This window comes from Exophiala bonariae (genome assembly GCF_035927105.1).
Source record: "Exophiala bonariae strain CCFEE 5792 chromosome Unknown scaffold_28, whole genome shotgun sequence".
In the NCBI taxonomy this organism is placed as follows: domain Eukaryota; kingdom Fungi; phylum Ascomycota; class Eurotiomycetes; order Chaetothyriales; family Herpotrichiellaceae; genus Exophiala; species Exophiala bonariae.
Genome location: NW_027042503.1, coordinates 72011 through 93927, shown reverse-complemented (window position 1 = coordinate 93927; position 21917 = coordinate 72011). Strand labels below are relative to the sequence as shown.

Below are 21917 nucleotides of genomic sequence, written 5' to 3'. Positions count from 1 at the left end.
AGGCCAAGCTTTGAAACCCCGATTCTGAAATCAGAAATTGATAGGCTCCACGGCCGCTTATAGACGCCTTGTCCGGGCCCTGGGTCAGACTCCCAGGCCTGCTTATTAGGGCACATCGTCACTAAAGATGCCTATTGACGCCTAATGCATCCCCAGGTAATAACCGATGTCATGGCCGACTTGTTCACCAGCAAAAGACCAACATTGCAGGATCGCCAGTCCAAGTGCCTCGATCCATTTCCACGCGCAGGACCGCAACTATGCCATTGCCTCTTCTCGTAGGAGACAAGATATGTCGGACGTTTCGCGATTGACAGATCCTCAGGTCCTCCTCCAGGCCGTCCAACTCGCCTCGACTTCTGACCTGGATCGATTGCTCCATCTCCATCGCCTGCGACAGAACATCCTTTCGACGACCGTCATATACCGAATCCTACTTTCTTTCTATCCGGTCAACCAACTGAAATTATCTGACTTGGCCACGTTCCTACTCTCTCTACAAGATCCTGCAAGGGATGCCTTGTTGACAAATGAGTTCAAGGTCGACCCATCTATCTCAGCCCTTTCACGCAAAGATGCACTTCGCCGTTGTCGTTTGTTAACCCTGCGCCCGAATCACCACCATACCATATTTGGCTCTGAGAATGCCCTTGCCAATTTTGTACTCAACTGGTCATATCGAGTCCAGTCAGTTGGTGGCATACAGCCGCTCCTTACCTTCGTCGAACCATTTCTAGACCATGATCCTGCGCTCCGGTTGTGGTATTCCTCATGCCTTGTTCCCGCTGTCCGTCTCCAGTACGACTTCTACCCAGATTCGGAGGATACCATTGGGCTACAAGAATTTCAGAGCCTGTCTGGTGTTCCCGGTGTCAAGACCCTCCTCCACAATGCGGACATGACCCACGATCCTACACTGATAGCACGGGATCTAGGTGACGTTGTAACTCCCTGGGTGCATGGAACGAGTGAGTGGAAAAGGCGGAGAGTAGAGCCCGAGCCTGCAGAGGACACTGGTTCTGAATGGGACAGTGTGAACCAGTGGCTGTTGTCAGCAAGCGCAGAGAATTTTGTGGCCACGGGTAAGGCATACCTACAGTGGAACGGGCCAAAACCAACTGAAAGCGACCCTGATAGCCGTATTGAAAAGGCTTTGCTTGCAGGATTTGCGCAAACAGGGCTAGCCATCATTTATGCTGGCTCGGAGCTGTCCAAGGAAGCCCTTGTGGTGTCGCAGAATGTCGTAGCCAAGGTCGCTAGAATTGCCGGCGAGCTTCCACTTGACTCAACCAGTACTTCTCCTGATATCACTCTCGATGGCACTTTGGCCCAGAGCCTGAAGGAGAGTGACCTCCTACCTACTGTTCTCTTGCGGCCAGAAAACCCATTTACACAAGTCAAGAAATCTTCGCTGGATTTGATACAAGGCTTGCTTCTAACGGCGGATCACTTGCTACAGTTCGACTTACCGGCTCCGATATCAACCTTGGCAAAAATCTGCCTTTTCGGTTCGGAGAGGCAGCAAAAAGACGAGCTCGGCAGGATATTGCAACGATTCTCCGGAAGCTCGAGGTCACAGGTTGATTGGGTATCCGCATGGCACCGATTGCATTGGTCTAGACGATGGACCAGCCAAGACACCTCGGATTATGATGGAACACAATATGGCCTTTTGTCTAAGATGTCCTCTGAGGAGTTGGACGCTCGGATCTTGGATGCAGCCCTGAACTCTGGGCAATTTGAGGCCGTCGCAAAGATATATTTCGATGCCGGCACACCACGCCTGCCTGTTGCTGAGATAGAAACACATGTGGCAGATGCAATTTTGCGAGCTTATGATAATGCGGCAGATGGCAATCGCGAACGTGGTGGCCTTCGACCTGCTTACGAGATGCTGAAATTCTTCCGGCTCAAACTTCCTCAGTCATCTAAATTAGAGGATATCGACCACCTTATCAAAGCTACACATCGCTTGTCATTCTACCGACTCAATTTGTCGCACGGCATTCCTTTCAGGCCTGTTGCAATTCGTGTGCAGAAAAATCCAATCAATTTGGTCGCCAAAGTCTTGGAGCAAGACCCGAAATCGTATACAAAGCTTGACGACTTACTTGAGATAGGCCGTAGTCTGGTGTTGGCTCATCTTCCAAGTCGGATGGTCACTGATGATGCTTTGGACCCACTCGGTCTGGGTCAATTTCAAGCAGAACATGAGATCACGCGGCTGGCAATCGAGGCTGCACTCAGATCGAACGACTTTGATACAGCTTACTCTTATATTACGACGAGACTATCGACCGGCACGAGTAGTGACTACCATGATGACATCTCGTGGAGGGCAGCGTACGCTGCGGGGAAATATCGACCATCCGCAACACCCAAGAGTCTAGATGCGCGCATCGAGAATTTATCCCGACGAATGGAACTTCTCTCGCGAGCGCTCGTACTCGCACCTGTGGGAGACTCGCTCGCAGAGATTCTCGGGACTTGGCGCAGGCATGAAGAAGAGATGGCGGCCTTGAGAGAAGAGGGCGTACAGGAAGAGCGAGCGTCAGATGCTCGAGCCGATGCCGACCTCCCCGGAGCATTTGGTCTTGATGACCGAGAACTTGATGCAGCAGAGTCACAAAGAGCCATGGCAAGACGAGCCTGGCCTGGAGCGACCCCTGGGCTTTCCTATGAAGAACATGCTCCCATGGGTCTCTTCGATGTTGCAAAGGGAGCGGCAAGCGCTTTGCGAAAGAGCTCGTTCTTCCCACTAGGCTCAACTGGTTTACAGGACCTACAGATTCGGGATGCTGCCATGTCTTCCACACAGCATGGATTCGATGTAAGAGATTCAGCACCGGGATCTCCACCCACTGGTGAACGGGTGCGGAAGAGGGATCAAGTCACGAACATGGTTACCAGTGGGATTGTCAGTGGGATGGGGTGGGTTCTGGGAGCACAAGCACAAGATCGTAATGACTTTAAGAGCAATGGCAAGAGCCATGACGAACAACCGAGTTCGAGAGGCGATCATAGTTAGCGGTCTGTAAGGGATTGAACAGACAGGTAGTATGTTGACCGATGGTTGACTGTCTGAATATGAAGAGATGGTAACTTTGTGGTTATCAAGAATTGAATGGTAAGTGAAGGTGCAAGAGTGGAAGGGGCAGCGCAAGAAAAAGGAGCCGTCCCACCAGACGTAAGTCCTATCTACAACTTCTTTTATCTCTCACTTCATTTTCACCAAAGTGTCAAATATGAACAAGGTCAATGATACGACGACATGCTTTGATCTTCTTCCCTTTCATTCCCCACCATCTTCCGTCATTCTAACGTCGCGTCTCTCTCTCTCTCTCTTGTGATATAATGCACCTTATCTCAGTCGCTAACTTGCGCACCGAGAGAAAAACTCAACAAACCACTCAGCTTCGCGCCGCCGAGAATAAGATTCACTCCTCTCTTCGCGCCGCCGAGAAAAGAAAAAACACTCAATCAATCACTTGATCACGCGACAATGCCTCCTGTTCTTCATCATCCTACTCTCGGACGCCGAGAGGAAACGCAGAGCAAGATATTTCCCATCGTCTTCGCTGTCGTTGCTCTTCTTGTCGTCTTTGGTTGTATCCTCTGGGCTGTGCACCGGTCCAAGATGCAAAAGAAAGCCAACAGAAGTCGGTCAGTCAGCGAGCGAACGACAAGTTCATCTCGTGTCAATGACGGGTTCCACTTCCCCAGCCATCCAGCTCTCCTTAGGGGCTTCATCAAAAAGCCGTGGCCAACTGTTACTCACTACGACCCCAGAACTGAAACTCCATTCCCAACAGTGGGCCCTTCACAAGACAACCCTTTGCCCTTCACAACGCCACGCTCATCGTTGACCCCGACCAGCCAGCCTGGAAGCAGTCACGGTTTGTTCACACCCGCCAAAGCCGCCGCCCTACCCCACCAGATTATCACATTGAAGCAGGACAAGACGGTCAAGTCACAGGCACAAGCGACAGGTACCAATGAAGTTGAGATGACAAGATATGGAGCAGGACATGGATATGATTATGATCATGAGTACATTCTTCCAGTACCTGAACCACTCGTACTCAAACCCAGACCTGCGGGAAGACCACCACCTCTCACGAGACAACTGGAAAGATTCCCCGTACCCATCGGAACCCTCAAGCGGAATGACCTCTTGCATCCTGTAAAATTGTTTCAGGAAATAGAGTCCAGAGCCTCCCAATCAACAGTTGAAACTGTCGGTACACCATGCCCCACTCCCTTCCTTGCGAGACATGGCACTTTGTCAAGAGAAGCTATGGGTGCAAATCACGGAAATGGTCATGCCAAGATCACCTTCTACGAGCGAAGCCGAGCATTCAGCGATACTGGTATTGCTGACGAGATGCCTGCCAAGAAGATGCAATTTAACAACAAGAACGAAGGAAATCACTTTGTGGTCAATGTCAGAGAGGAAAGCCGCAAGCTGGAGAGGACTGGAACTGTGACAAAGCCCAGAACACCTGTCGCTGAATTGCGCGAACGTTTTGATATGAGTTCTACAATCCCTGCAAACGGCAGAACCTGCGCAAAGGAAAAAGATACCCCCTCCGTGAACCCCTTCGACACGCCGGGTGATCGTTCTACACCACCAACATCACCCGCTCGCCCAGAAAGCCCCAATCTATCTTTGGATACACCAGTCCCTGATCACAATCCTTTTGCAGACGCCCAGGTCGAAGACTCAAAGAATTCTGGCCTGTGCCAAGCCACAAGCTCAACTACCTCCCTTCTGGGAGAACAACGCGCGATTCAAAACAATATGTCCACAGTCTCTAATGACACCGAAAGCTTCTCCAAGAGCTTGATTCCTGCACGTCTGAATTTGACTGGGTCTTCAAACCGCAACAAGGCCGAAACCGTCTTGAAAGGCCATTCGATGTCGTCACTTTCAACGATCCTCAGGCCGATTCTGGCTCCAAGAATCCACCAGAGTTATCCTGTGAGCAGTGTCTACAGTCGTGACACAAGGGGAATGAGTTTACTCCCTACTCCAACAAATGACCGGTTTTCACAGCACCATGCAGTCCAGCCTTCGTCCATGATTGATGCAAGAAATATCATGTCAGTCGAGAATGTGCAATCAAAGATCGATCAGTGGGACTTGCACACAACAGACCTAGAGATTCTAGTCTCAAGGGCCACAAAACCAAAGCGAACCCTATCCGACTACGGCACTCGATGTCCAATGTTCAGAGATTGCGCCAGTTCGGCCTTGACACAGCCACTCCGGATCCGCCAACCGGCTGATGAGAACACTGTAAATCCGACTTATCAAGTGCCCACCACATGCAATGAATCCAACATGCTCAAACAGGATCCGAATGACTTGGGAGCCAAGAAGAGAGATCATGCTCATCATTTTGGAGCCAGCGAACAAACGAAGGAGGATCTGTCTTGCGAATCTACTCAAGGTGAAGGACTTCGAGGTGTGGCATGGCTATGAATGATGAGAGTTACTATGCATGGAACTTGTGGCGAGAGAAACTGGGTCGGATGTAAGAGTAACGAGCTTGGGCGAGATATGAGCTGACAATCTGGAGTGGACCAGAGGTGTGAAGTAACGACATGGGAATGAAGAAAAGATGAGGCATGATGAATGAAACATGACGAACGAAACATGAGTTCGGTAACATGAGAACAAGATTCGGAAAAGGGTTTCCAAGATGTCGAGAACCTCTACCCCTTAGCTAGCTAGCTGCATAGCCACAATGAAGGCCCTGAAATGAATACCTGGAACCCCCAGAATCAAATCTCATTCGAGTATCAACTCGATTCTTTCTTAGTGAACACTACGAATGGTAAGATCTTGGCACGAGCATTGAAGCAGAAGGCAAGGATAGTCTCGAGTTCTTCAACAAACTGGCCTAGCTTGAAATATGTTTGCACACTAGGCAGCGAGCGAATGATGCGATTAGACAAACACAACTGATAAACGAAGAACTTGAGGTTTTCCTGTAGCATTGGGGACGGAGTTGGATCTTTGCTACCATTGTCTAAACAAAGGGCAGTTCAAGACTCAGATTCTCCTTCATAAATGCATTTCCTCTGGCCATTGAGGAGGGAGAATGACTTCGCCAAGGTTGTATTCAATTTCGAAGCAGGTGCAGAGTTGATGTGTCGGCTGGAAGAAGCAAAAGAAATGTAAGCATTTGGTGGACCACAAGAAGCACGATCTCATGCCACATCTTCACATTCCCATCATAGTTAATCACAATTCGTTGCGTGGCAGCACAACCTGTAGTTTCTCGGATTCAGGCAAGTATGTGTCCAACACGTAGTCTGCGCAGGAAGCACCCAAGGCTGCTCGAAATTCCGGCTGCTCGAACTGCAATGTGTGGTGGTGGTCTGGAAGGACTTCCTCGACGATCGAGGAGAGGAATGTGATGTCGGCCTGAGTGGCCTCGCCTAGAATCACCACTGAGTGGAACTCCTCTGGATCCAGTGGATTCTTCCACTCCCAAGAAGACGTTCCCGGTGCCAGATATTGCTCGACTGCATGCTTAATAGCCACACGAACATGCTCTGCGTCCAATTTTGCACACTGCATGACTGGTTAGCTAGACGCTATAGTAGATCATTGAGTTCGATATGAACTTACCGATTTCATGGTTGCAACAGTTCGGCCATAGAAAGTAGGACTCTGCGCAGGAGTCACTCCGACGACGATGTCGAGGTGGTCGAGATCGTAGTTGAGCATCAAAATATGATTCGCTGGCTCGTCCTGATGATTATCGCCACCCCAGACAGGTTCTACAGTGCAGTAGTTGTCGGATCTGGTGTATGCTGCTGCTCTGAAAGCGTCTCCGGTCCACGGCAACCCGCGGAAGGTTGGATCGACTTCCTGTGCAGCTTGTGCCAAAGATATCTTCGATGTGAAGTTGAGATACACGGGATGTGCGACGGTTCCAATGGCAACAGCGTGGTTCAAGCGATTTGCTGAATCTTGTGTGATGCTCTGGAGCGCACCAACCAGAATTTTGAACGTGGTTTCGTCTTCGGATTGCCACAACTTAACAGAGCCAAAATGGTGTGCGTGACTGTTGCCTGCATGAAGGAAACGTCGGTCTGGAATCTGCAGACTAGGACAATCAGTTCAATATTTTCATTGTGAAAAAGGAGAGGGACTGTTCTCACTGCTTGGCCCAGTCATTCTGAACAGCATCAAACATAAATCTGTGGTACAAAGAATTTCCTTCGATACGACCCATGGCAAGAGGAATGTTGTCTTCGCCCATGCATGAGGCAGTCCTGTCAAAAGTTAGCCCACGTCCCAGATCACGGCCCCGATTGGTGGCTTACATATGAGTGGCTCCAAGATTGATACCGAGACGTACAGCCCCATTCGCGATGTTACATGTTCTTGTGGAAGTCTGGGTTGTCGCAGAGGAGATCGTAGCGAACCAGCATAGCACAAGAAGCACTATAAGACCAGTGGACCAGAATCGGCTTCCCATGATCCCGACCTTCACTTCACGCAGTGCCCATAGAAGAGACAAGAAAGTAGTTAGGTGGATCTCGCTGTATTGCGGCTCACCACAGATCGAGAGACTGAGACGCTCCGATGAAGCAAAGATGATGATGATGATGATGGATGGTGGTGAAAGAACAGGATTAGCAAGGCGGAAAATAAAATAGGTGGAAGTTACGTGTCACGATTTGTGAACCAGCCGACCGAGAGTGCCTGCCTCAGGATCAAAGTTTCCAGCGACAAACAAGAAAGGTGAGTACCTAAGGCAGTCACTGGTGCTCAATACTTAATCATGGTAGTTGGATGACCATGTGTAAAGGTGAAAGTGCACATTCACTGATACCTAGGTACCTAGTAGGTGATGGGTGACAACGGCACAGCTCTGGGCAAGGCTGTCACCCCTGACAGCACTTGAGGGCTGTCACCGCGCACTGCCTCGTCACCAGTATTGCGGTGACACTGCCAATACATCTTCACTTAATTGCTAGTCACTCGCTAGCCTGGCACTGGTTGTCTGTGGAGGTATTTATTCTACTTCTCCCCGGAAAATCATTACTGTCTTTCAATCTTGGACAAACGGCTGCCACCCAGGGCATGACAGAATTCGTGGATCACGAAGCCTACTTTCTCACCCTGTCGCCGGTCGTACTCAAATATTACATAACCTGTGACATCCACTGGGTTGCTGTATCACACTATCGAAATCTTGAGCCCTCAACGCTCGAGACGCGCCACAATGGCTGTCCGATGCTTTGTACTGCTATTTGCTTTGCTATTATGCTTCGTTCAAAGTGTGCCTGTCGTGCTTGAGAGCAGGTATATTTCGCCACTTCCACCCAGAGCACAATAGAATTCGTGACTCACGAATCCTATTCTCTCACCCTGCCGCGCGCCGTACTTAACGATTTCTGGAAATGCTAACCGTGCCAAAGCTCCAACCAGACCATTAATATCGACGAAGCTATCAAAGCTACGGGCTACTATGATCGCGAGCACCGTCCTGTGTTTGAGCACATGGAAGGCATGGACTGGCAGCATGTTCTCGACCTTTCGGAATGCAACATCAAGCAACAGGATATCATCGAAGACGCATTTCACACTGCAGCCTATGTGATTTTGATCCCGACCATTCTAGATGGGGGCAAGATTGATCTCAACAATGCTTGGAATCGTTTCTTCATGAATGACAACGAGGCAGCATGGGGCTATGGCTGGACCACTCGTGGTGATGTAATTTGATCTTGACCCCTTCTGTCTAATTCAGATTCTGACAGAATATAGAGGGGTCGAGTGAACAAAGACGCTTTCGAGGCCATTGTTGGGAACTTTCGGAAAGCTGCTACATTTTATCCTACTGGCTATGTCGAGGGGCATTGGGTACAGAGATCTCAGATACACCGACTCAAGGTCAGATGTAAAGAGGTGTATGAAATAGGAAGATGTGAAAGCAGGAATACTGCAGCATACGTGACGGAACCACTGAAGGACGAGGATGGTCAATGGGCCATGACAATTTGCCCAAAGTGGTTCACGCGCCGGGTGGAGTCCATCGTGGACGTTGGGAAAATGTGGAAAACCCTTGATAATTTACCACAAATGATGTCCCGGGAACACGTTATCCTTCACGAATGGATGCACTGCGATCTGCCCAAGTTCAGACAGCATATAAAAGATGAGCTTTGGTTTGGAGGGCCTGTCAATGGAGCTGCGAACTCCCACGACTTTGCATGGGTAAATGCCTTTCGCTCCGACCAAATTACACCCGCCGAGAAACCCGCTATCAACTTGCGTGTTGAGACAAACGCGGACAACTACGCTTGGTATCTTACGAATCGATGGTTTGAGAAGCTCATCGAATGGCGCGACCCTTCACGAGGTAGAGACATCTGAATTTGTGATTGTGTGCGCGATCCTCAACTCTTGTCCGATACATATCTTGATCATTACTCATCCGGAGCACGCCTTTTACATTGGATCGCATGACTCAATGGCCTTTCAGGGTAAATCCTAGCTTGACGGTGAATGATCAATGACACTTTACGCTTGAACCACAGCCTCTACCTTGTCGTACTAGTAACTGGGTGTGGCAACCTTAGATCTTCAAGTCGCTGCCTGTCTCCAAGTGAATGACACGCCATTCAAAATTCTCCCTTGGCGCTTTCATTTTCTCATCAAGTCCATCAGTTACAACGAAATCAGCACCTCATCTTTGTTTCCATCGTTTTCTAATTCAACAGAATCTCATCCAGCATTGCGGTGTGGCGGAGGCTGTAAGTACTCACTCGGCTCTCACAGGTAAGAGAACTCTCACAAATCCTCAGATCTACAACCCAGATCTTCACTCTCCGACTCTCTCTATCTGTTCCAGTAACTTCCTCAGATAAAACTAAACAGGCTGCTCTAATACGACCCAGTCCAAAGACCACAAGGTTACCTTCACCACCATGAACGGTCTAGCCACCCGAGAGGAGATCGGCCGGTACATCAAAGCCTGGACGGATACATTCTTCATTGCTGTGCATGAATGGAACTTCAAAGATGGCGCTTTCAAGCAACAAATCAAACGCAACACCAATGTTATAGACGGCTTTGATGTCTTCATAGCTTCTTACGAATTGACGAAAGATGAAAAAGTCGTCTTCTCTAAAGCTCGAGCCAGCATGGTCAAAGTCATGGTTGATGGTCTTCGGATGACTTCCTGTGAAGTGACTCTGGAAATGATGAGCTTCACTGAGCGAGTTACCGACATCTTCCAGGGAGATTCAAAGGACCGCGGCAAGTACATTCCGGACGTCATGGCTCAGAGTTTCGATGCCAATGGCAATATGGCGGAGACCTTTGAGTTCACCGACGAGGGCGTCAAGGTTACCGCTGGAGGCGAAGTAGGTGTTCCTCCTGATGCTCCAGAATCATTCAAGCAGAAGCAGCGCGAGGAATGCATATTCAACACAGGTAGGAAGAACCCGTTCACACTGACGATGGTGAGTTTACAAGTTCCCAGATCTGGCACATGTTCGCCTAAACTAACTCTGGTCACAGTTCTTTCAAAGAAACCCACCACCGAGAAAGCTGAGAAGGCCGAATATGACGACACCTTCAAGAAGAACCTTCGCGGCGCCTTCATCTGAGAGGTCAAACGTCGGAACCAGGTCTGAAGGATCGAAAATGGCAGGATGGAGAATTCTGGGATGGCGTACGTTGGTCATCTTCTAGAAATGCGATCTATGCATTCTATGAAGGCCATGTGGTTCGGTTGGAGAAACCACGGAGATATGCACGGGGATAACGACTGTTGAGAGCATGTCACAAGGATACATAGATCTCTTTATTAGCAATTGTCCCAGAAACTGTCAATATGACACTTCAATCCATCATTTTGAGATTTCTGATGATTGTACCGTTTTTTTGATTTCATGTTCAATTCCTCGAGTAGCTACACAGTCGCATAGAAGGCGTCAGTAACCCGGGATTCTCGACTGTACAAACGCTGCTATTCTCCTCGCAGCCTCAACAGACTTCATCATGGTAATGTCAAGCTCGATCTCGTCCTCCCCACTCCAGCGATATGTTTCATGCTCTGATCTTAGGTCTATAAGAACTTCGACGTCTGTCAATTTGGACCTTCTGCCAGTCAAAGGCTCAGTTTGAGCGGGCAAATCCCCGCTGGAGCAAGTGCGAGCTACTAGTCGGCGACAGTTTTTGTCCATTTCGCAGTTCAACACCACCGATATGAAATTTGATCCCCTCATAGCTGCAGCCGTTTTGTAAGACTCAGCAATGGCTTGGGCGATCGGGTCAGATGTCTGTTGTGAGTCGGTGAAGATCCAGGTGACATCCTGTTGAGAGACGTTGGTCACGATGGCATTCAGGACGGCTTCCCGCTGCACAATCCTTGATTAGATTCTCGACGGGTACAAGGGCAGACTAACCATGATTCGTCGCAAAGGTCGATATATTCTGGCATGTCCCGCTCGAAGAGCGCGGCGCATGGATCGATCAATAAATGATTGTCAACCAATCTCGACTTCGGGATGAATTTCCTGGGGGTAAGAGAGAAGGAATCAGCAATATTGTGTCCAAACACGACAATCTGGGGTGAGGAAGACCCAACTGGAGCTCTCGTGCCATTGAAAGCTTCCCGACGCCTGGGAAGCCATTTATGTAGATGAATGGTGGAGGATAAGGAGGAGGAGGAGCCTCTTCTTGCTCTGGTGGAGCTTCCATGATCTTAAGTGTCTGTAAAAGACGGTGTGTCACACCTATCTTAGAGGGAAAAGGCATCAGGATAGGATCCACGAATATTGCAAGCAAACTAAGAACTAGAATGGCTGAGATGACTCACGAAAACCCAAGCCATTGGATTGTTTTCTGAGTTATGCTTGTGCGGGTCTCACGTGCCAGTCTTCAAGCCCCAAGGCATCGAGAGGCGAACTATCATGATAGTTTCCCGCAATGGTAACGTCCGATAAAGACCCAGCAAGCTCTCCGTCATGAATCCCGAAACGGCATTGTCGCTGACCAGCATGGTCCTCGATTCAAAATTTTCCTAATGACACAAAGTTCCTTGACCAGAACACCCTGATGCATTGTTTGACAATTGTGGACGGCAGCAAACATCAACCATTCAACGAATAAGCAAACTGCTTGACTGGGAAAAAGCATTTTGACAAGCCTTTTGGGCTTACTGCAGGACAACAAGCGTTCTATTCGTTTTCCAGAAGGGCTTGCAATGCCAGTGGAAACACTCTACATATATATCTTGGTCTCTTGAAAGCTATCTACATTGGTAGGTGAACCCCTGAAGAGGCTGAGTTTTCTAGGGGAGGCTGAGCCGAGGTTGAGCCAATTTGCACGGCGGGTTAGTCCCTAAAGCGGCACCCACAAGCCTAAACCAGCCACCAGGGGGATTGGTCAAGTTCCGAAGGCCGTGGCAAACCATCAAATTTTACAGCACAACATCATCCGAATGTGCCTCTATCACATGGCGTACAATGATTGTGTGAGGCAAATGAGACGACCCGTTTATACTGGACTTTTGTTTCGCTCATTCGCTCCATTTCGGCTCCAATGTTGTACTACTACAAACGGGAAGAGCCGCCCATGAGTATGGGTCTCAGGCTCACGCAACAAGCTTGTTCAGGCCAACCCTGAGCACTTTATGGACGATGCTGTCGATCCGTGCGAGAGACAAGCGTTATCGGCCCTCGTTCATGTCTTTGGGTGGCCTCATTGATCAGAGCCCCTCAAAGAACGGAACTCCTGTGCTGTTGATTGTTGCGAGTCGTGGATACAGTGTTCCCGAGCCCGAGTCCCTGAAACCCTGTCTGTTGGATACAAGGTCAAGGCTGTTTCCACTGTTGATGGTGGAGAGTGTGATCCCATGTCACTTTTCAAATTCCCCGTCTTTCTACTTCCTTCAATGCGTATTTTTGGCTCCTACGTTCTTGTCCTGCCGGCGTGTGCTATTTGAAAGATCTTCTCCCCACCCTGCACCGATCACAGTTTGTTGATCATATTGCGAACCTCACATCTTTCGTTTAGGTCTGACCTAGATATACTGCAAAAGTCAATCCAGAGATCAAAATGGGGTGGGGCCATCTGGTGGGTTATCTCTCTTGCATAATGAGTCAAGAGATCTTACAGGTTCGCCTTAGTTATTGTCATGCAGCATACTCGCAGCCTCGACCCTCGCCAGTCCATTGATGAAAAGAGCCCAAGATGTTGTACAAGGGGCACTGGGAACCGACGAATATTGGAATGAATATGATGGTGCGTTGAGCAGAACACCTAGTACAAATATGGAGGGCTGATCAGTGAACAGGCGGATCCAATCACTATGTTCAATATGAAGGCAATGGATCAGTTGCAGCCGGGTGGCCAGCCGTTCTGACCTGGGTCAGTTTCAATGACCTCTGGGTCGCCAGTCTACATTCCATCAGCCGAAGTTGCGATCAATTATACAAAGTACCAAACAATTCCGACCAGGAAACCCAGGACCTCAAAGATGCCATTAATTCGGTGGCCCACGAGTCCAGAGTAGACCATCGATTTATTCTGGCTGCTGTTATGCAAGAGACCAAAGGATGCGTTCGGGCAGCAACTAGCGTGTCGCCGGATGGCATCAGAAACCCCGGTTTACTTCAATCATTCAAGGGGACCTTTTCATGCAATGACAATGGGAAAGTGCAGACGCCTTGTCCGAGAGATCAAATCTTGGGCATGATCACAGATGGAGGTACGTTCAGCAGAGAGCCCTACAAGAATTTGACTCAAGGGACTAATATTTGCATCTAGTCGGTGGCACAGCAGATGGTCATGGATTCGCCTCGGACATTAATGCACAGAAAGAGGTTAAAGATATCGAATATGCCGAGGCGTACTATCGTGGCGCACGACTTTATAATTCTGGAGCGATCGATGACTCGAATGATTTGGGTAAGGGATCGGCAACGCATTGCTATGCGAGTGATATTGCCAACAGACTGGTGGGTTGGACGGATAGTGAGTCGACGTGCAACTTGGACAATGATAAATGAATGAGAAGGGCCATCTGGGCAATCGCTCCTGGTTTAATCGTGTTGAAAAGCTACTCAACACTCGAAGATACGCATAATGCATGGCGTTGGAGGTGCTGGGACAAGATTTGGACCTGAATGGATAGCTGTTTACATATTTGCTGGGTCAAAACTACCCTAAGTATATAGAAGAATAATAGGACAGTACTGCATATTCATAATATGAAATATGGAAACTGAATAGCCTTCGATGACCTCTATTTGCTGTACTACTAATCATGATGAAAGAAATCAATGACGCCTTTCTTCCCTCGCGCGCGGAGAGAGAAAAGGATTGCCCGCCTCCGGAGATAATGATCAACCCACTTGATTTTCCCCCAAAGTCCACCCACCACGGGCTGACCAAGAGCAAACAACCATCATGACTACATACTAAGTTGTGCTTCTATCATTAATGATTCATATTTCCCTATCCCTTCTCCATCGTTCCAGGTGATCATCTCGCCATCATGTCAGGTGCCGGAGATGCCCGAGACGGCCGCAGCCCATCCATCGACATTCTTGACCTCTTCGCTGGAGTTGGAGATAGTGACGTCGATTTTGAGCCTTCTGCCGAGGGCCAAAGTACCACAAACACCGACACCAGCGGCCTCCGCGACGAAGACCACAGCGATGCCGACTATCTTGGTACGTTCCCATAAATCAGCGCCCAAAACAAAGTACTGACGCTTATTCAAGATGCAGAAGAATCTCTAGGCGGTATCGAGATTGCGTATGGAAATGACGATGGCAACGATGATGATGACGATGATGGTGATGCAGACGGCACTCCAGATGCAGAACAAACTCTAGGTGGGATTGAAATCGTGTTTGGAGATGGCGATGACGACGAGAGTGATCACACTGAAACCGAAAACCCCACGCGAGGCGGTACCCAGAGTGCGTCAAGAGCCTCCCCTCCCCTGAGTGCAGACAGAATTGACTGACCTTGTTCCCTATGCAGTCACATACGCCGATTTGCGCGGCCTTCTACAACGAAATAACCCCTTACGCCAGATTCTCCTATCACAATACCGCATTATAACACCCTCAGGCCGCGCCCTGTTTGCCGAAGACGATGACGATGAAGATCTTGGACACTACGCAAGACAGCGCAGGAGGAGGGCGGAGAAACCCAAGGGTGACCGATGGCCCAAAGTACCCAACAAGAATGGAACAACTCTGATGAGCTCCGGCTTGTACGGTACCCAGGACGGCCATGTCGACATGCGGTACAAGAGAAGGAAAACACTGAGTGAACGTCTGATGTGGAGGCGACTCGGAGTTGAGCCTCGCTCGAGCATGCGCCGACAGAACAATCTCATCGCACAAGAGATGATTCCCAATAACAGTACGGCCGACAGAATCATCCATTATGACAGTCGAGCGTATTCCGGTCAATTCTCCGATGACGGAAATTTCTTCTTCAGCTGTACGCAGAACTTCAAGGTGAGAATGTATGATACGAGTAACCCGTACGAGTGGAAGTACTACAAGACCGTCGATTATCCCTTTGGCCAATGGACCATCACCGATGCCACATTATCGCCGGACAACAAGTTCCTAGCCTATTCCTCCATTCGTCACGCCGTATGCCTCGCCACTACCGACCCCACTGACACCAGTGACCATACTATCCTCGACTTTACCAACTTTGCGCCGGGCTCTAATATGGGAAGGCCTCCAGTCGGCTACATGGGTCGTCATGGCTTTGGTATCTGGTCATTACGTTTCAGTGGAGACGGTAGAGAAATTGTAGCAGGCACATCCGACCACAGTGTCGTGGTGTACGATCTCGAGCGGCGGCAATCCATTGTCCGGCTCTCCAATCACGAAGACGATGTCAACGCGGTATGCTACGGCGACAAACTCTCACCTCACATTCTTTACTCTGGCAGTGACGATCAGACGCTTCGTGTATGGGATCGAAGATCGATGGCGGATGGCCGACCAGCTGGAATCTTTGTCGGCCATACCGAAGGCCTAACATATGTGGACTCCAAAGGCGACGGGCGATATGTGCTTTCCAACGGGAAAGATCAAACGATGAAACTGTGGGATCTACGCAAGATGATCTCTCCCAATGACTTCTCCAAGATCAATCTCCACCACTACACGACCAACTTCGACTACCGCTTCAGCCCGTATGACGAGGACGACTATGTCCCGAATCCGAAAGATTGCTCGGTCGTGACATTCCGTGGGCACAGCGTACTCAAGACTCTGATCCGATGCCACTTCAGTCCTCCAACCTCCAGCAACTCACGATACGTGTACAGCGGGTCTGAGGATGGGAAGGTCTGGATCTGGAATCTCGATGGTACAGTCAAAGGCACGATCGATGTGGGTACGGCCACGAAGAACACAAGACCCCGAACGGGTGGGCTGGGGGATCATTATGGGTATGAAATGGGTGGTAGGAGCAGTTCGGCGTGGAAGACATGTGTCAGAGACGCCAGCTGGAGTCCCACTGCGCCGGTCATGGCAGGTATGTGCTGTTTTATTTTCTATCATGTTTCCGTTCAAGATGGTGTACCATCTCTTTGCGATATTGCGAATGAACCTCTCAAGCTGACCCTTGATGCTTTTCTAACAGCAACGTCCTGGAACGGATGGGGCATGGCAACCGGCACAGTGTCAGTGCACAGTTTCTCCGATGGCATGGACGACGACGAGGGTTTCCCACCCATGTCGAGCAACTACAATGCCCGTCTTGATTTGAGGGAAGATTTCAACCCGAGTGGCAATGTGACCCGGATGACGAGAGGCGTGGCGACGAGGTCGACTGGTGCTGCTGGTGTTGGTGGTGGTATCCGGGAGCGAGTCCTTCGAAGTCGTGTTGTGCGCGCGGCACAGCAAGTGGATGACCATGACGACGACACAGATTCGGATGATGACGATGACGATGAAATGCGTGTCCCTGGTGCTTGGTGATGAGGTGCTCCATCGACGGATGCCACGATCGTAGAGTTCTCATTGTGCTCGACTTGTATACGAACGAGATCCACTGAACAGAGTATGAACTATGTTTCAACAGTTGGGGGTCCGATTTTCATGTGTTCTCATAGATGCATGTTCTGCTTGTGACCCGCCTCAGGCTATGGCTGGTTGGTTTTCATGGATAGTCACGGACTTACAAAACGAGTGTTGAAATAATGCACCAAAGACTCGTACATGGCCACTTGAAAATGATGGGATATGTTTAAATCTGTGTGTAATTATGTGCGGAAATGGCCATTGGAGGACTGGAGCGACCCTTCTGCGACGAATATAAATATAGTTTCTGGGTCAAGTCCTGCCCGATTATTGCCGTCAACAGCACAAAGCTATCTACTGCCACTCGCCAAAGACGCATTTTCCACTCGGCTGCTATCATCATCATTACTTTGAGCATGTCCGAAAAATGATACTACTACAATTTCTATTCAACAATCCTGTTGTTCGAGATTGCGCCGTCCGGGATGAGCAGGTTACAGATGGACGGTTCTCACGCGGTGAACTCCTGAACCTGGAAGAAAACAAGCAGATCTCGGGGATTCATAAAGCTTGGAAAGTTGAAGACGAAGAAATTTCTTGAACGCTAGTTAAACAAATGTACAAGTGAGCTGAAGGTGTGCATATTCTTGACCACTGGCATTGAGCGCCACGTGGTTCATCGCCATTCTGGCCATGCTGGCTTTCAAAGTCCTGTCCACTTTGATCCGAAAAGTGGCCTGGTATGATTTCTCGATTCCTTGACCACGTCTTCCAGTCTGGACATGGGTGAATACAACAGTCCCATTGAAGGCTTCTCTTCCGCTCACAGGAAGGGATTGTCTTATTCGTACAAATAGATTATCAAATTCGACGTCAGCATACATCGTTCGCCGTGCACGTGCTATTGCTCTGGTATTTTGTTCGATGATTATCCCACTAATACATTGTTGACTGGTATATGTACTGGACATGCGAGTTAGCATAATTCGAAGGACTGTGGCGCGCGCTACCAGTCGGAGATCGATCGAAGGCAAGGGGAGATGAGATAAGGAGTCTCACTCAGCTTGATGAAATAGCCTATGGCGCCCATGATCAAGAATCCCATTCCCACAGCTTGTGAGATCTTCATGAACTCTCTTCGATCGGCTGCGGAGAGTGAGTTAGCGGGTTTAGGTTCTCGGTGTTTTTGTACAGAGGTCTGGGTATTGAGGAAATATGGAACCTACGCTTTGTGCATCGGTTGATAAACTGGGTTCCATCCTTGAAGAACTCCCTGGGTACATCCGCGATTTCTTGGATGAGATCCGACATGGTTGCAGTGGATTGGGGAGGTGAAGAGTTGTCTCGTGTGGTGGTAAATGAGGGAGATTCGACCAGTGGTATTTCTACTCAGATAGAGAAGGTTACTGGGTTTGAGTATGGTATACGGAAGGGATGGTGGACTTGTGAGGTGAATTGAATGCAACAGACGAGTTCGAGGTACTTGAAGGTGGAAATGGGGAAATCCAGATGGGCAACGATTGTGGTGTAGGTGGCCGGACTGGGGACTCGAAGTGGTAGTATGGATCTAATGTGGCTAGTTTTCAGACTGCACGCTGTGATTAGATGATCTTTGACTGCTAATGACTAGTGGGGTAGACTGCCAGGCTAGTTTTCTGGAAGTTAGACTCAGTCCCACCAGATTAAAACAGCAACTGATATATCCCGCTAAACATCTAGCGCGCATTGTAGAATTGCCTGCGCCTCCCGGTGTCAGTGTGACATGACCTCGATGGCCTCGTAACTCGAGTCAACCACGAGTCTCATAAACGCCCAAGTTCTTCCTACTCCTCTACTCACAACTATTCTTCCTTCTTCAACCCTGTTTCTCTTTGATCATCGTCCTCCTTGTTTTCTTCTCTCGGCTACTTTCTGTTTGTTTGTCATTCTTGGAGTTTACCACGAGAAAAGAGTTGAGATCCGCGAGTTCTGATCAAGGCTACCTACCACCTCCCTCCTCTCGACAGTAGTTTGACCTCAGATCCTCCCCGTTTCCCTCCGAAGTCCCTCCTCTTTTTGGCACTGGCATTGGCATTGGCACTGTCACATCGGGCTTCATGTACTATTAGAGCTGCAAGACAAAAACATCCCACTCATCTGTTCTCCTTCAGCTGGTCTGCTTCATCATAAGCTTATTCAATACTTGTATCACCTCTTGAAAATTGTACGTATGTCTTGGTGGAATGGCCCTGGGATGTTTGAACATTGGAGATGACAGTCGATCGAACCTCATGGAGTGAAGCGAGCGGACCTCTGGATTCTTATTCTTCCCTCTTCTTGTATTGGGTGCTAATTCGCCATGGCTTTGTACAGAACTTGAGACCTGAGACTGAACATCTTCTGGTCTCTTTTGCACTGGCACCTCTTGTGCGCTCCTCATCTTTTCAGACAGAAAATCCACTTGATCAATCATAACATTTCCCACCATGGCTACTGAAGAAGACAATTTTGACATTGACATTTATGGCGATGGTGAAGGTGAGGGTGCTGGCCTCGCTACCAACGGTGGTCATGTCGATTATGAAGACGACGATGAAGAGGTGAATTTTGATCTAGGTCAGGACGACCTTGACTTTGCTCCAACCGCGGATACCAAGGTAAAGAGCGAGCCTCAGCCTCCTCTTAGTCAACCCTCTGAAAACTCCATGGCGATTGACAAGAAGGAAAGTCATTCCCAACCTCGTGTCAATGGCCAGACTGGCGGTCTTGATGGTGCACCTCCCCCTTCGACAATCCCAGCGAAGCCACCTCCAGTGGAAGCACCCCAACAAGGCACGAAACGAAAGGAAACCTCAGATGACCGACCTCTAGATGCAGGGGCGACCAGTGCCCTCATGATATCAGACCTCCATTGGTGGATCACCGAGGACGATATCCGTGGTTGGGCTAACGATGCAGATGCCGAGCAGGACCTCAGGGACGTGACATTCAGTGAACACAAGGTCAACGGGAAGAGCAAAGGGTGAGCGTCGTGGATTGTTTTCTCGTGCTGTTTGGACTCGACAGCTAACTGATACGTCTTCCAGACAAGCATACGTCGAGTTCTCCTCCCCTCAAGCGGCGACGGCGGCAAAGCACAAGATTGAACAGGCCGGGGGAATGAACCAAGCCAACCGCAAGCACAACGTTGTGTTTACGAATCCGATGCAAAACCCATTCAAGACGCTTCCCAAGGACGCTCCAGCGCGCGCCCGAGAAGACAGACCCGCTCGAGGTGGATCGCCTGCATTCAATCCCACGACGCACTCTCAGAACAACTATGGTACCAACAATCAGGGCTATCGTGGTGGGAGAGGCGGTGGTTTCAACCGTGGGGGTTACAATGCTCATGGGGGCGGACACAACCAATACAACCGCAACTTTTCGGGCCCAATGGGTGGAGGTGGCTACAACAATAACAATAACAGTGGAGGATTCCAAGGTAACATGGGGATGAACAACAACTATGGTGGCAGCTTCAACCGAGGGGCGATGATGGGCAACTCGATGAGAGGAGGCACTATGGGTGGGATGCGTGGCGGCCGCGGAGGTATGAACAACATGATGCCTCAGATGGGAGGTGGGATGGGGATGGGCAATATGGGTATGAACCCAATGATGGCAGGGATGGGCATGGGAGGTGAGTCTGTGTCTGCACAGGTCAAAGATCCTGACTGGATTGGATTTTGCTGACTGAACAGGCTTCCAAGGAAATCACTTCAATCCAGCCATGTTCAACAATGGGGGACCTGGACCCAATTTTGGCGGCGGGGACTGGAACCAACATGGAGCCAAGCGGCAGCGACAGGAATAAACAGCTGACTCTGACCTGGAGATGAGACTCCACGACCGATGATTGGGCAGCTACAAAGTTCTCCGGATCGCTAATACTCAGCATCGGGGTTGAAATCCGCGAAGCAGTTTTTATCACATGAGTGTTCCAGGACGATATACCAGTCAGCGCTATCTCCGCATAGGAGGCAGAAACGAGGGTCAGGCGACTTTGCACTGTGAGTGATTGTGACTGGGAGATAGGCGACCTGAAATCTCGTCCCTATCCGCACTGACGAGCCACGGTGGTTGATGGAATGAGTAAGAAATCCGGGTTTATGGATGATCAGATTGATGAGGCTGCAAGATGATGTCATCAAAGTCTGATCCGAGTTGCTGTGTGTCCGGAACCAAGATCCGGGACACCACACCCATGCCCTGGGCTCTTTCCACATTTTTCCAGGGTAACTGCTTGAATATCTTTTCGATTTCTGTCGATGCCAAGCCCAAGGTACAACCATCCGGGTATTACCATGTGTGGAGAAGGACATATTGTGTGGGACTGGGCATGTGCATAGGAACTGAGGAAAGATGTAACGAGGTAGTACTCGAACCTTCTATAGCATGTACTAGCTACCCACAATGTTTTATCTATAGTATGGACACTGGACACCTGGACACGAACAAGCTAGAGCACCACACTACCGACCTTGGTACCTAGTACGTGTTCAACCCAGGTGGATACTTAACGGATCAATCATCGGTACCTGGATTTTTCCGCGGTGGCGAGTTCCATGCATAGTATTTCAAGTTCCTGCCTCAGGAATCAAATCATTTAATTTGCCTTTTGCAACTGCAAATTGGTCGTAAGTTGTCGCAATTTCTGCTTCCTCAATCACTGCCGCCGGATTCCAAGGTTACCAGTGCTCTCCTTCCCTTAGAGTACTTAGCGTTCCGTACCGTTACTACCACTCTCGACTCTCACTTCCACTTCACGCAGCGCACACACCCCGCACCACCCAAGTCCCTCCAGCCTCAAGATCGCCCTTGCCCCTCAAGCTGTTGCAATCGAGGACCGCGTACTTCGG

General features: G+C 49.5%; 9 protein-coding genes across 9 annotated transcripts; 7 read left to right on the top strand and 2 right to left on the bottom strand.

Annotated features, from left to right (window-relative positions):
* Window positions 1–292: 292 nt before the first annotated feature.
* Window positions 293–3028, top strand: LTR84_007156 (uncharacterized protein; the record flags this gene model as incomplete). The annotated part of the gene is made up of 1 exon (XM_064850709.1): window positions 293–3028. One exon carries the CDS (start codon window positions 293–295, stop codon window positions 3026–3028), a length of 2736 nt encoding a protein of 911 aa, XP_064702375.1.
* Window positions 3029–3502: 474 nt separating this feature from the next.
* On the top strand, window positions 3503–5485 carry LTR84_007155 (uncharacterized protein; the record flags this gene model as incomplete). The annotated part of the gene is made up of 1 exon (XM_064850708.1): window positions 3503–5485. The coding sequence occupies one exon, from the start codon at window positions 3503–3505 to the stop codon at window positions 5483–5485; it is 1983 nt and encodes a 660-aa protein (XP_064702374.1).
* A 765-nt stretch (window positions 5486–6250) lies between these two features.
* On the bottom strand, window positions 6251–7277 carry LTR84_007154 (uncharacterized protein; the record flags this gene model as incomplete). Its single annotated transcript, XM_064850707.1, has 3 exons — window positions 6251–6583; window positions 6641–7121; window positions 7177–7277. 3 exons carry the CDS (start codon window positions 7275–7277, stop codon window positions 6251–6253), a joined length of 915 nt encoding a protein of 304 aa, XP_064702373.1.
* Window positions 7278–8246: 969 nt separating this feature from the next.
* On the top strand, window positions 8247–9400 carry LTR84_007153 (uncharacterized protein; the record flags this gene model as incomplete). The annotated part of the gene is made up of 3 exons (XM_064850706.1): window positions 8247–8326; window positions 8443–8740; window positions 8792–9400. The coding sequence occupies 3 exons, from the start codon at window positions 8247–8249 to the stop codon at window positions 9398–9400; spliced, it is 987 nt and encodes a 328-aa protein (XP_064702372.1).
* Window positions 9401–9954: 554 nt separating this feature from the next.
* LTR84_007152 (uncharacterized protein) lies at window positions 9955–10638 on the top strand (the record flags this gene model as incomplete). The annotated part of the gene is made up of 1 exon (XM_064850705.1): window positions 9955–10638. The coding sequence occupies one exon, from the start codon at window positions 9955–9957 to the stop codon at window positions 10636–10638; it is 684 nt and encodes a 227-aa protein (XP_064702371.1).
* Window positions 10639–13212: 2574 nt separating this feature from the next.
* LTR84_007151 (uncharacterized protein) lies at window positions 13213–14046 on the top strand (the record flags this gene model as incomplete). The annotated part of the gene is made up of 3 exons (XM_064850704.1): window positions 13213–13279; window positions 13332–13745; window positions 13805–14046. 3 exons carry the CDS (start codon window positions 13213–13215, stop codon window positions 14044–14046), a joined length of 723 nt encoding a protein of 240 aa, XP_064702370.1.
* A 488-nt stretch (window positions 14047–14534) lies between these two features.
* LTR84_007150 (uncharacterized protein) lies at window positions 14535–16998 on the top strand (the record flags this gene model as incomplete). The annotated part of the gene is made up of 3 exons (XM_064850703.1): window positions 14535–14712; window positions 14764–14964; window positions 15029–16998. The coding sequence occupies 3 exons, from the start codon at window positions 14535–14537 to the stop codon at window positions 16996–16998; spliced, it is 2349 nt and encodes a 782-aa protein (XP_064702369.1).
* A 1048-nt stretch (window positions 16999–18046) lies between these two features.
* LTR84_007149 (uncharacterized protein) lies at window positions 18047–18351 on the bottom strand (the record flags this gene model as incomplete). The annotated part of the gene is made up of 2 exons (XM_064850702.1): window positions 18047–18186; window positions 18267–18351. 2 exons carry the CDS (start codon window positions 18349–18351, stop codon window positions 18047–18049), a joined length of 225 nt encoding a protein of 74 aa, XP_064702368.1.
* A 1154-nt stretch (window positions 18352–19505) lies between these two features.
* Window positions 19506–20872, top strand: LTR84_007148 (uncharacterized protein; the record flags this gene model as incomplete). Its single annotated transcript, XM_064850701.1, has 3 exons — window positions 19506–20041; window positions 20106–20698; window positions 20760–20872. 3 exons carry the CDS (start codon window positions 19506–19508, stop codon window positions 20870–20872), a joined length of 1242 nt encoding a protein of 413 aa, XP_064702367.1.
* Window positions 20873–21917: the final 1045 nt, after the last annotated feature.